We start from the raw sequence: 14,257 nt of genomic DNA, 5'->3' as shown, positions 1-14,257 counted from the left end.
GGCTGACAAGCTGGCATTGTTTATACAGGGACTCAGAGCAATATGAATATTAATGTGAATCCTTGAGCGGTGTGGAGCTGTCATTGTGTAGGATATGCTGTACTCAAAGGGTCATCCAGAAGGTAAAGACTATTCAGCAGACAGATGGAGGTTACCAATTATATCATACTAAAGTGGAGACGGGTGTTAAACCAAGTGGCCTTCAACACAGAGGAGACATTAAATGAGACATTTTATACTGAAGCAGTTGGAAATTTGAAAAATATTTCTTAATAGTCATTTTATAATAGGAAACATTAAGGTTTTATTGCACCAAGGAGGTTGTTGTTTATATTTATCGTCAAATAAAAAGCAGTAGGAATGCCAACTGAGAGGATGCTTTTTCAAGTGTACAATCCATTAATCAAGCAGGATATCCAGACATAGAGGTTGAAGATAAAGTGTTTTCTTTTGTATATGATGTATGTGCAGTTGCTCAATAAGCTCAGTCCTCCGTTTCTCTCTGTAGAGGACATCCTGGATGAGGTGTCGGGCTTAACAGTGAACAGCCAAGATGAGAGTTTGGATGAAGGACATCGGCTGACCCAGCAGAGCCCTGGAGGTCATCTGGAAGACAAAACCATTACCGGGATGGGACAGAAGGTAAGGACATGGCAATCAAAGACACAACTTTAATATGTATACACACTAAGCCAAACATAATCAGACACATACCTGCACTAGAGCAGGGGATTAACAGTTTATTTTTTCACAGGATGGAGTATCTTATCCATCCTGTCTGCTGATTTGTGACGGAGATTAAATACATTGATGTCCTGGATCAGCTATCCAGCACATTGTGGATGTGTTTGTTTTTTTAAGCAAATGACTAAAAGTCCTTGTGTGTTTGTAATTATTTAAAATGAATCTGGAAGGTCAACAGCTTGACATTTCCTCACCGATGTCAGCTTGTTTTGGGTTGTGAGCATGTAGAAAGTGATGGTGAGAAAAGCTGGGACGTGTTCAAAGGCTTTTTCTCTTGTGATGTCTGTGACCTTTGCGCAAAGGCTGTTCTGAGGCAGAAAAATATTCTGAGACGTGAAACGGTGTAAGTGGCTCAACGAGCATGCACAGGCATTACACCATATTTCACACTCATGTGACTGCTTTGACATTGCTTTTTCGTGAAAACAAGACCATCGTGATAAAGAATTCATGCTGAATGTTTGCAATTTCTGTTAAAACTCACGACATACTATCACACACAGTAGCCTGAATCACATTATTACACTTAGTATTTCTACATTGCTGGCATAAGTGTGTGTGTGTGTGCGCGTGTGTGTGTGTGTAATGATGACCGATAGATGAGCAAAAGAGTGCGCTAACAGCATCACTTTGTAATTAAGATTACGTCTGATCTGATCAGGGTCGGTGCAGAGACACGCTGTATGCCAGCCAGCCTCTCTTGGATACGGCTGTCACTTCCATTACCATGGCGATGTGTGATAACCTGTAACAACCAGACAAACTTTTTTTCTTCTACCTCTCTGTCGATGGCAGAGACATGGACAAAAGATGCCGAAAGAGAAGGGACAGCGCTGTGTTCTCTCTTGGATATGTGTCAGTGAGCTTCAGTCTGGAGGGAGAACTAATGGGTGAGGTCAGAACTGGCTCCGGTCTAGACTCCAGTAGCCCGTTTGGACAGTGGCGTTTCTCTTACTCCAATTTGCCATTGTTAGGTGGAAGCAAAGTGTGAGGAGATGAGAGACGGAGCGACTGATAGCGTTTTAAGGATGGATGGATAGGAGATAGAGGCCTGCTTAAGTCTCATTTGGTGCACATGATGTGAGAAAAACCTGAAGCAATTCCAAATGTATTAAACGTAACAAAGCTGTATGAGTCCCTGCACAATGCCTTCATAACTCGTGCTAAATAAAGCTCAGTGTTTGCAGAAGACGTCCTCTCAAATCTATTCAGATGAACTAGAAGGCACAAAAAGCCCGCACTCATGATGTAACAGAGTTAATCATACAGTAAATGAGACTCGCTGTAGCATCTTATTTCTATGAAGCTGTGTAGTCTTTGAAGACATCATAACAAAGGCTTGTCCCTTGTGTGTGTTGTTCTTGTGTTTGATGCAAAGCCATCTGCTTTTTCATGTATTGTCTGAGGACTGCGTTCTGCATAAACAGAGAAAGAGAGCCCAGAAGTGCAACAGTATAAACAAAGCTCTGTAAATCTGTGATCTTCATCTCACCTTCCAGTCTTTCACCTCCGGCTCCAGTCTAACATGGGCTGTCGGATTTCTCTCCCTATTTCACATGTGTGTCTGCTTTCTTTTCCTGCACTTGTCCTCATTTTTCATCTCCCCTTATTTTCCCTTGGATAACTGATTAATTATCTTTTTTTTTTTTGTCCCCATGATTGAAAGCAACAACATGACCCTGTCCTGTCTCATACACGACAGCTCAAGTGTTCTTTCTCTGTCCATTTTTTGCATCTGTCTCCTTAACCTATTCTCCCACCCTTCCAGTTTCTTTTTAATTTCCTGTCCTACTTCTTCTGCTCCCCTTCCACACCAACCTCCTGTTGTTTATTAGCATAAACATGAGGCGTCTCTCGGCTCTCCAGCAGGCTGTGGACCCTGACCTCAGCCTAGAGCTCTTGGACTCTCCCTCTGTCCACAAAGACGATCCAAAGTTGCTACAGAATCACATGTCAGAATGTTCTTTTAAAACCCGGCCATTTATCTCCCTCTTCTAAATATTGAGTGACCCTTTTTCTGTTTGTTTTGACCATTTTTTTTATCTTCTTTGGATGGTCTCTGAAGTGCCATGCTTTGCATCTTTCCTCATTTCATTTGCGCCTGCGGTCACATGTTGGCAAGACCAAGGAAAATGAGGCAATGTGGGACAATTTTAATTATCCTCACATTCTAATTACTTCATTCTCCACAGTGTTTCACATCATTTAGTGGAGATAAATGAGTGTCTGGCTAGCCGCAGGAAACAGGGAGGTTCATTATTTTAGACAAAGCACAGAGCCACCTCCTCACTATGATAACCAGAGAATAAAACAACGATTGCCTGTGATAACAGCGATAATAGAGATGACAGTGACTGCCAGTGTTCTCCAAGGTGTAGTCAGCCTCACTGACAAGTGCCGGTTATAATTGACAAACCTCTATCAGTTTGTCTTAGGGGCATATGAAATGGAAAATACATAATTCAGTGCTTAAAGGGAAAGGAGACTCATGGTTTGTGTTGATTGAATCTTGATGGTGTAATTCTGTTTAAATGGCTCTTTGCATACAGTGTAATTGTAAATCCAGCTACTTAAAACAAAAACTCTTTCTTTGTCTCATATTGATTTTACAGAATATACAAAAAAACGCTGATTTAAATGACTGATCCAATTTTGAGCCTATAGCCATAGAGTTGGATGCCCTTTTTAATGTTCTATTGGCTTTAAGCGTCAGCAGAGTTAGTGTAATGTCACAAATCCATCATTGAAAAATATGTATAAGACATTGTTCAGCTCTTGGAACCATACTTAAACATATAGAAGTTTGTAATGCAGCCTTCATTCCCAAATTTATACAAGTCGGGTCAGTGTGGGTGTGGGTATCAGTGGACATGTATGTTTTTGTTTTTTTGTAAACTGGTTAATTGTTATTTTCTGTTTCTTTAATAGGATGGTATAACAAGGAAATTGCAAAAAGCATAGTGGAGGGACAATGTTATGTAATAACTAAGGCCCTAATACGTCAGTGCCTAATATATATTTAGCCATAAAAATGTTTTTTTTTATTTTTTTAAATGTTCTTTCACATCACAAGCCTTTCAGCTTTGTCCTGGTTTTTGCTGTTGTTTCACATTTGTCCACCAGGGGGAGAACTTTGTTGATTATTGAGGCCTGAAAGACAACAGATTGTCTGTGAACACACACAGCTTGTTAAATAAAAAGTCATGAGTTTTAACCAGTATTGACTGCAATATTTCAGTATTTAGCATTTTTTTGTACTCTTTTATAGTTTTATGTAATCAGTTGTAATATTTTAAACATTTAAAACATATTTTAATGTACAAAACTGAATATTTCTTTGCCCTTGTATTAATCCTTGAGAGTTTTTCAGGGAAATAAACGGCTTAGCTTGACACTTACTTTCGACTCGTAACTTCACTGTGTTGTAGGAAGGTTTCAGACTTACAGAAAATCAACCGCTTTAAAGTCTGAACATTCATGCGTAGAATTGTGAAGACTTGTGTCAAAACATAATCATCCTTTCACTCCAGATTAAATGATTAAAGTCTTTCTCTCTCTCTCTCTCTCTCTCTTTCTCTCTCTCTCTCTCTCTCTCTCTGTCATGGTGAATATCCTGTCATTCCTCATTGGGATTTATGGATTTGCATGTTTCCCTGATTTCAGATGCAACTGAACTTTAAGACGCTCCCTCCCTTTCATTCCTTCTCTCTGTAATCACTGAACATAACAAGTACATGCCTGCTCTCTCTGAAGAAACAATGTCAAAGAAACGGTCAAAACATGAGCACATACAATCAAAGTGTATATCCCTCCAACTGCTACATATGTGCATCTGTATGTCAGAATGCATTTCACCCAGTGCGTGTGTGAATGTGTGTGATGTGTTACGGTACGTCCAATATGATATGGACGTGTGTAATCTGTGTTTATCCTGGCTCTCAAACACTGTGCATGCCTTGAGCTGACGGGTGTGAGAGCAGGTTTGTGCTTGCCTCGATGCTCCTCCCTCATACTGTACTAGTGTCTCTCTGTTCTGCTGGTAGGGTGTGAGATGTAGTACATGTTGTAAAGGGGTAAAGGTTGGTCTCTGGGATTTAAAAAATGCTTGTTTCAGACTGGCCAGAGGAAAAGGTAACCCTGTTAGGGGCTCTTTTTATTTACTATAAGTGCCGCCATGAATACTTTTTCTACAAATTATTTTAAAAGCTTTTTTGTTTTTGTTTATGAGTTAAGTGATTTGTTTTGCATCAGTCGCTCTGTGCATCCAAAAATATGTGTATCTGTTGAATAGATTTTTTGTGCATCATCAAAACCAAACTTATAGCATGTGTGGGACGGAAATGATTTAACCATCCCTTCATATTTGTCTTACCTCTGCTATGCTGATCAGTCAGAATCAAGGCACGGTGGTCATATTCTTTAGTGTTACGTAATACTTGTTTGTCGGGAATGACAAGTTTGCAGCATGTGTGGAAATGCAACTGTCATTGGATTGACAAGTGTGTCACTGGAAAGGTGAATTTCAGGCTTTTAATGGGTGCAATTATGGTGTTGAAACTGAAACCTCCAGTCAGATGTGCATCGAATGTCATTTGTACAGTTTACTTGATGCTGCTTTCACCACAAGGAGAAGATGTATGTTTTCTGCATCAGGGCATATATTTTTGTTTTAGATATGTTTAAATTCAAATAAAAAAAATTTGTTTTGATCCCTTAATCTGTGTGAAGCTGATGATCAGTTGCTGCCTTGTGCGTTTGAGATCCATTTTAAAACCCTAAGAGTGAGTGTTAGAATATTTACCTTCTGTTTAATGAGGCTGCTGATCATCTCAAGTGTGCTGACAGAAGTCTCTGAGTGTCTGTGGAGAAGAGGGGGGGGGGGGAGAGAGAGAGAAAGCCAGATGCTTGTTTGTCTTCTCCTGTTGGAGAGTATTACTCTCACCACCCACTACTTCATCTCGTCTTATTCCCTCCCTCCCCTCTTTCCTTCATCGCTCATGAAGATGTGATGTTTGATCTGGTTACTTAATGTTGCTGCTGCCGCTGCTCTAAAACACCTGGAGGAAAGTGAGGCAGGCAACAAGGACATAGAAAGAGAGCAGCAGGGGAAGGAGAGAGTAAAAACAGAGAGATGGCGGGGGAGCATGCAGAGGCAGTCGATGGGATTTGTAAGGACCGACAGATTGGATAGATGCTGTAGGATAAAGTTACATGGGAGCGCTGTTTTTTGTTGCAATCTGTTCTATTCAATCTGCGGTATGACCTACTTGTTTAGCTGGGACTGTAAAGATGTACCAGCAGCAGTGTTTTGCAGACCAAAGGAAGTGTTGAACAGCAGTTTTTTTATTCTTTTACACTGTTGTCCAGTTTGAGGATCTTTCTACCTACAAAGTGCACCCCTCATATTTGTCACACATTTTTCTTGCACTCATTCGCACGGAAGAATAGAAGCTACATGAAGGGGAAAAGCTGGAGAAGAAATGGACCACTGACTTCTTGTTGAACCTTGTTTTACCTGCCAGTATGTCCGCTTTTTGGAGGAACAGGAACTCCAAACACTCGTCTGAATCCGTCTATGATATGTTACAGCTGGTGAGCCGTGAGTGTGTGTGTGTGTGTGTGTGTGTGTGTGTGTGTGTGTAGTTGTGCGATCGATTGTATCGTGGAAATGATCCTCCAGAGGTCAGTGATGTTGCCAAGGTTAGAGGCATTTATAGTGATGCAACCCATTAAATTTATGTAAGAATAGTCCAATCAAACATTGAGCCTAAGTGAACCTCTGTATATACAGACCTTTACATCAGCCTGTTTATCTGTTAATGAAATCAATAAAACATTATTCAATGTGTTGTTAAACATGCAGGGTGCTACTTATCCAGTGTAAGTATTGTTAAGAGTGACTCAGCACCACCTTTGGGTGCAACAAATGTCTTATCTTAAAATATCTTATCTCAAAATGTAATCACTTACATGTGAATCCAGATTCATGTTTAAATAACACTTCATCAGTTAGTAGCGGTTATATGAAAGTTTTGCAGCATTGTTCTTTCTTTCTCGTGTTAATTGGCGGTGGTAATAAAATCATTATCCCGCCATCTTTCCTCAAACCTTCCCTCTGTCTCTCTTTCCAACTCCCGCTGTCGTCTGTCTCTGTCACGGCTCCATCTGTCTCTAACCCCTGTGGCTGTCCAAGGGCACAACCTCTCTTATGAGCGGCAAGACTGTCAAAGTCATCACTCTGTTGTTTGTGTTTACAAATATACAGGCGTGACTGCAGTATGGTTTAATGTCTCTGTTTGCGCATTGATCCTGCATGTTTGTCGATATTTTGTCCGTTCAAGGACAACAGAACTAAACGTACTTAATATCATTTTTAACTTCATGATGTACGTTTTGTCTATCTGGGTTAGGGTTCACCCAGCTATGGCTGTTTTTCAGCTGTGGTGGTGTCTAGTTCGTAATGCACTTCATCCTCACTCATGTTTCATTTTCAGCCCAGGTATCAAATAGTGTGTGCATGCATCCAGCAACGTTGTCAAACTGGTTTGATACCACGATGGAACATTGTGTTTGTCATTGTTGCTGCCTAACAAGAGACTAACCATGGAATCAGCAAAGACAAGCCATGTCCCCGGCTGACCAGCTGTCTGCAAATCAATTATAACAGATGGCGATTGATAAAACACTCTCGAAGACCACACACAGATGAGGGACATCTGTGTATCATATAGTTTTTAATAACTTCTCACTACTCTGATGAGCACCTGTTTAATTTCAAGCATTAATCCCATCGTATTTCTTATGTCACTTCCTGCGCGGATAGATACACATTTCGGCTTGCATCATGTGATCAACTGTACTCACAAGAGTGCAATTGCAACGACTCACTGTGTCAATGTGTGCCTCTTTGCAGGGGTTTCATTGTGCTTGTTCTTTTTATCTCCACATGAAGGTGATTTACCGGCCCTTTTAAGTCATAGCTTTTTATTCTTTCAAGGTTGACTTTTTTAAGCCGGTTACAGTTCAGTTTGAGGTTCTGATTATATAGAGTTTTGTTAAAGCCGGAAGTAGGCGTGAGATGTTTGTCTTGGACAGGAATGATATCTAAAGACACAGAGCATATCAATCCCTTGCATTAGTGCTCAGTGTGTGGGCTGAGTTTGATTCAATCCCCCATGTTTCAAGAAGATTATGTTCCTAATTGTCTGTTTAATCCACTAGTTCTCGCTGAGTAGAGACGGTGAAAGGGTGTAAATTCATATCTGTTGTTTTCTCCTCACATCTATCAACAGACCTCATACCTCACAGTCCTTACAACAGCCTGCCAGGACGTTGCGCACAAAGAAAACAAACATGAAACTGTTTGATATGAATCCAGAGAAAGTGGAATTTTGCTCTTAAGAAGTTAAATACTAGATTTTATTTGCACAAATTAAACAAAATAATGATTGATTTTGGCATTGTATAAATCAATACTGCTGTAATACTCAGAATACAGTTTGGATTTGCCTTAACACATCCCACCTCTCACTTGTTTCTGTCTCTAGTGCCTACGCACTGTTTCACTCACCTGCAGAGCCTTGTAAGAAACTATGAGATGTGGAGACAACCTCTTAATCCTAACATTTCATTTTTACCTGTGTGGGTTTCACTCTAATTCTTAGGAGAGAAAAAAAGCTGTCTTATTTACTTAAGATGATTCATCTGAACTTTTCCCAGATGTTTTTGACCCTCATTTGCAAAGCCCAGTTTCTTACCCTCTTCATTATTTCTGAATTTTAAAAAGATGCATTAAATGAGTAGCAGCAGCATCAATTAGAATTAGAGTGTTTGGACAGGGAGGGAGTTTTTTTTAGGGCTGGCAGGTCTGCTCATGCTTGGTATTTTTTTTATACAATTGATGTTGGTGGTGTGATGTTATGGCAGGTTTTCAAGAATGCACTGTATGTATTGTTAGGGGTGTTTTCTTTCCTGTTTAATTCATAAAACTTTATGGAAATTGTTAGGAATAGAGTTACATTTAATCCTTTTTCTTTGTAAGAAAGTTTTGTTTATGGTGATTCTGTTGTATTTCTTCATCATCTATTTTCACCTCATAAGATAAGAAATAGTTAGAAGAATCGTGCTAATAGCAGAAATTTGAGACTTTAAGTAACCTTTAAAAAAAACGAGTGAGAAATGCAACAACTATGTTTTGTCTCTTTCTCTACAGAGCACGGAGCATGCCACTGCTTTCTGCCGCAGTCTCCATGACATGAATTCCCTGGACTGCCCTATGTCATCCTCCTCGTCGTCGTCCTCGTCGTCCCTCTCCCCGAGCCCTGTGTCAGCTTTACCGCCCACAGCAGCAACCCAAACCCAGAGACAGCTCTCCCACGCAGACAAACTCCGCAAAGTCATCAATGAGCTGGTGGAGACAGAGAAGACGTATGTCAAGGTCAGTACAGGCTCTCCCTGAGTGCTTTTGAATTGTTTTTTGGAAACCGCACAAATCAATAACTTATAAGGCAGCTATCCATATCTAGATCTGTGTGATGACAAGGGACAAACAATCTCATACGCGCCACTTCTGGTAAAAAAAAAAAAGCTAAATTGTTGTTAGCAGTTAAATGAACATTTGAAAAGAGACGCAGAGCGTTGACCTGATTTTTGTGTAATGTGAGTTATGTTCATACTTGTGAGAGCTGCTTTCTTTCTGTTATTAAGTAATGACTCAACATCCAACAGCCAAACACCCACACATGCCCTTGCTCATTCCTTATGAACGTCTGATCAATGGTTGATGTTTTTCATATTCCTTTTCTTTTTCAGGACCTGAGGTGCCTAATAGAGTGCTACCTGACACCTCTGCAGAAAGAAAGCTTCCTTACACAGGATGAGGTACTTTCTGTCTGATATCTACACGACTGTGTATAAATTGTGTGCGACATAAATACGATAAACGACAGTCGACGTAATACAACCTCAGTTAAGTTGGTAGCAGTGTCAGATTATTGTTCCATGGGTGTGTTACAGCTGGACGTTTTGTTTGGTAACCTCGGTGAGATGGTTGAGTTCCAAGTGGAGTTTCTGCGGACGCTGGAAGATGGAATCAGACTGGTGCCGGATTTGGAGCGTCTGGAAAGGGTGGAGCAATTTAAGGTGAGGGTGAAGTCGATGACACGTCATCTTCAAATGGGCCAACCCAACAAAATACTGTCATCACCTTTTTAACTCCAAAGGGATACAAAACATTTGAGACTATTTCTGCCTAGATTTGTTTTGTGTTAACTTGACATGCTGATATGTTTCTACAGAAAGTGCTCTTCTCCTTGGGTGGTTCATTCCTGTATTATGCCGATCGCTTCAAGATCTACAGCGCCTTCTGTGCCAGCCACACAAAAGTCCCAAAGGTCCTGGCTAAAGGTATAATCACTGCACTTCCACTTGTCTGGCATCAAGCACAAAGCATCTGGTTGTAATGGTTGATGGGCTGGTGTAGTACAGAAAGCATGTTCAATGAATGACTGAACTAAATGAACGCTAACATTTCTGCACCTACAGCAAAGACTGACCCGGATTTCAAGGCTTTCCTGGCTGTGAGAAACCCCAGACAGCAACATTCGTCCACTCTGGAGTCTTACCTGATCAAACCCATCCAGAGGGTCCTGAAGTACCCGCTGCTGCTGAGGGAGCTCTACTCTCTCACTGACCCAGACAGTGAGGAACACTACCACCTGGATGGTAAAACAATCTCTCTCTTTTTTTTTTGTCATATAATCTGTTCTTTAGACATATACAATAGTAGTGCACATAATAAACACAGTGTACTAGCAAATAAGGAACCAATCCATCTCATGAATGTTTCCCTTTGCAGTTGCAATGAAGGCGATGAACAAAGTTGCGAGTCACATCAATGAAATGCAGAAGCTTCACGAAGAGTACGGGGCTGTTTTCGACCAGCTCATCAATGAGCAGACTGCAGATAAAAAAGAGGTGAACATGATGAAATGCATTTCATTTATCTTAATCAACCCTTAATCCAGTGAACTCTCCAGTTATTCATACTTCACTCTCTGTTGTGTTATTTCTCTTTCTCTCAGGTGGCGGACCTCTCCATGGGGGATCTTCTGCTGCATTCTACTGTGATGTGGATTAACCCTCCGGCCTCTTTGGTAAAGAGCAAAAAGGACCCTGATCTGGCTGCTTTTGGTAAGGATTAATGTGGATTTTGGATTACATTATGTATTTCATGCAGCCCAACTATTGTTTTTTTGAAATAGGACTTTCATAGATTTCAATATTTCCCTTTACTTCCACTGTCTACAGCGGAATAGACAGTACAATACCTTTTACTTAACTGCATGCTTTAAGATGGCTTCAACTTACATTTACAGGTTTTCCAAGCTTTATCCAGTGCAGTAAATTATAACAGCCATGGAGTAACTCCTGTTCATATTGATTTCCCTGATCCATAAAATAGACTCTTTATCATTTATTGAACTGCTGGTGTGCGTTTACGTTGCAGCTGATACAGTTTACTTTGAGTCATGATGTGATAAGAAGCCCCACAGTCTTTATTTTCATATCAAAATCTCTCAATATGAACACCTACAAAAACTTGACAACGTTTCTCTTTGTATCCTTATGCTCTGGACTGGTCCTAAAATGACATAACATTGAAAATCCTGTTACATGTGCAGGACTCTAGATTGACAGATGATCTGTTTAGCAATCATATCCAAGCTTTAAGCACATTGTCTGGTGTGTTAATGGAATACTACAAAAGTGTCCTAAGCTTTTCTAAGATCAAAAGAAACACTGCATATCACATTGTATGTAAGATGACTGAACAATTGCAAGCATTTTGCACTGTACCGTTTCCCACATTATGCCCCTGTGCTAATGGGTGCTATTTCAGGTTGTGGAGAAGCATACTTGATAAAAGGAAAACCTAGTCCTGCATTTCACACAAGGGATCTTTGGGTTATTTTTCACTTTTCCCATGAAGTGCAGCTCACATAAATACATGAAATTCTCACTCACCAAGAAGTGTCGCTCTGTTAAAATGTTCCTCCACTCAGACACCTTTGCTTATTAATATTACAGTAACATGCTATAAGGGCTTTCCCTAGCTTGGAGATAGTGGGTGGAAGTGGTCGCCTTGTGCATGCAATGTCGTGACTTTGGTCCATTTTTATCTTTTGTGCTGCCAATATAGTGTGCCAGGTTTTTTTTTTTTCCTTCAAAGCTGAAACTAAAAGCATCCATGGAGTCACTGCCTCAGCTGGGGACTGAGATGTGTTTTATGTATGTGATGAAGGAATGCAGACCCTCCTAATGGTTTCTTTCATTTTTCTTCTTCATCTCTGCTCTTGCCTTCATTTAGTGTTCAAAACTGCGGTTGTATTTGTGTACAAGGACAGCTCCAAGCACAGGAAAAAAATCGTGAGTACTGTTTCTGTAACGTTGTGTTTATTAATGCAATCAGGGAAAGAATGTCTTTCATTGTGGAACTGTGCAGTAAAGCAGCGTAATTAGAAAAGTTATTTGCACTAAAGAGACTGTAAATGCACATTTTGCTGGCCCCATTTAACAGCACAGTATCTGTCAAATCCGCCTCTATCATTGTGCTCTTGTGCTCCCTGCTGTCCAGTTGATGTATTGCAGCAGTTATGTTGGATTTCTAACCAGTCCCTCTGTCTTTCAGGGTGCATCTCACCGTGTGTCTGTGAGTGATGACAGAGATCCTTTCCGTTTCCGTCACATGATTGCAACAGACTCTCTTCAAGTCCGCACCCTTGCAAGTAGGTCTTTTCTAAGTGTCATGCAGAAAATGTAATTTTTAAGTCTTGCATCACTATTCTTCCAGGTGTCATCAGTGCTTTGAGGTCTTTTGGGTTTCGAGCATTTCTGTGTGAGCGTGTTTAACTTGGCACCTGTTCAATTTCACACCAATTATAATTCTTCTGTCCTAACCTTGTTGAGTATTTAAAAAAAAACAACTACATTAATTTGACAATTTAAAAAGATTATAAAAGTAGGAGACCATTTAACATCGATGACAACTCTTTGAATTGTTTGTGAAGCATTAGACTCTAAATCCGTATTCTAATTGGAATAAATGACCTTTGTGCTCATATTTCTGCAGAAAAACATTTGAATTATCCAGCAGTTAGTCTAAAAATATGTTTGACAAGGACTGAAACATGTTTCAAAGCTCTGTGAGGCGCCATGTGGAGACATTCATTTGTTTTGCTAGGGAAGCATGGATCACAAAATGTATTGTCAGCCAGCCAGTTGTCTGTAATGAAAGTTTGTTCAGTGGAAACTTATGAAAGGTATCTTGTTTTTCCACGTGTAATAGATTGTGCCAAAAGAAAAAAATAGTAAATTTATCAGAAAATATGTTTTGAATTTGCCCGAAACATACATTGTGACCCAAATGTATCTAAATAGGTGAGATATTGGACTTCTTTAAAAAAAAAAAAAAAAAAAAAGATACATTTTTCACCTAGATTTGCTCACCATTTGAAAGTATACAGTCGCCTTATCTTTGTTTTCTTAGGAACAAATAGATTCTTCATTTTAATTCTAAAGTCATAGCAAACATAATTTGAGTCCACTGGGGGTCTCACTCCTGCAGAAAATAAATGATAGCCTTTTCAAACAAAACAGATGAATAACCATTAGTAGGTCTGCATGTGTTTTTTTTACCTCACATCCAATCTGTGTCCTAAATGAAACTTAAATGAGCCTCTGGCAGTTCAGCTCAAGCGTTATCGTTTATCTGCCTAATGGCCTGTTGTTAAGGGGAAAGAAACTGATGATGGAAATTAAGCTCAAAGCTTTTCTAAATGTGGATCACATCTCTCTTCTCTCAGACTCTGAGGGCACAGCCGTGTGCGAGATAGTTCACACAAGATCTGAATCTGAGGGAAGACCAGAGAGAACCTTCCAGCTGTGCTGCAGGTACGATTTATTTCTTTTTGTAAATCTATAAATGTGCACGAACTCCTTCTCTCTTAAAAAAAAAAATCGATCATCCGTTTTCTTTAATTCACAGTTCTCCAGACAGTAAGAAGGACTTCCTGAAAGCAGTACATTCTATCCTTCGGGACAAGCAGCGGCGCCAGCTTCTGAAGACAGAGTCTCTGCCCCCAAATCAGCAGTATGTACCGTTTGGGGGCAAACGTCTGTTTGCTCTTAAAGGGGCAAGGCCGGGCATGAACAGAGCAGGTATAGCTATTGTTCACAGATACATATAATGCCCATAACGCTCTAGACTTAGGCCTGTTTACACCTGGTTATATGCAATCACAAATGGACAGCCTTAAGTACAGGTTTAAATAGACCCAAGAGTCACTGGGGGTGTATTGAGATCCAATTACTCAGGCTCCATGGACGACACATCTGAAGTGAAGCCAAAACACTCCTGTAATGGGCATTAATGAATAGTGCTGATGACATAATTTGTAGCCAGAGTTTGCATTACACTCTGTTTTGTAGTTTTCTAGTTAGAGCTTATGACCTA

At 40.1% G+C, this 14,257-nt stretch overlaps 1 protein-coding gene across 3 annotated transcripts in view; it reads left to right on the top strand.

Annotated features, from left to right (window-relative positions):
* Window positions 1-14,257, top strand: part of LOC132987951 (rho guanine nucleotide exchange factor TIAM1-like) — a 55,531-nt gene that overhangs the window by 38,617 nt on the left and 2,657 nt on the right. For all 3 annotated transcript variants that reach the window (XM_061054966.1, XM_061054964.1, XM_061054965.1), the window contains 12 exons: window positions 509-642; window positions 8,957-9,181; window positions 9,556-9,624; window positions 9,760-9,885; window positions 10,041-10,149; window positions 10,288-10,467; window positions 10,601-10,719; window positions 10,827-10,935; window positions 12,113-12,171; window positions 12,434-12,530; window positions 13,608-13,695; window positions 13,790-13,962. In XM_061054966.1, the coding sequence (XP_060910949.1) occupies window positions 509-642; window positions 8,957-9,181; window positions 9,556-9,624; window positions 9,760-9,885; window positions 10,041-10,149; window positions 10,288-10,467; window positions 10,601-10,719; window positions 10,827-10,935; window positions 12,113-12,171; window positions 12,434-12,530; window positions 13,608-13,695; window positions 13,790-13,962 (1,488 nt within the window). The remainder of the gene's footprint in view (window positions 1-508; window positions 643-8,956; window positions 9,182-9,555; window positions 9,625-9,759; window positions 9,886-10,040; window positions 10,150-10,287; window positions 10,468-10,600; window positions 10,720-10,826; window positions 10,936-12,112; window positions 12,172-12,433; window positions 12,531-13,607; window positions 13,696-13,789; window positions 13,963-14,257) is intronic.

This window comes from Labrus mixtus, chromosome 14, assembly GCF_963584025.1.
Source record: "Labrus mixtus chromosome 14, fLabMix1.1, whole genome shotgun sequence".
NCBI classification, from domain to species: Eukaryota; Metazoa; Chordata; class Actinopteri; order Labriformes; family Labridae; genus Labrus; species Labrus mixtus.
This window is presented reverse-complemented; position numbering and strand designations above follow the sequence as displayed.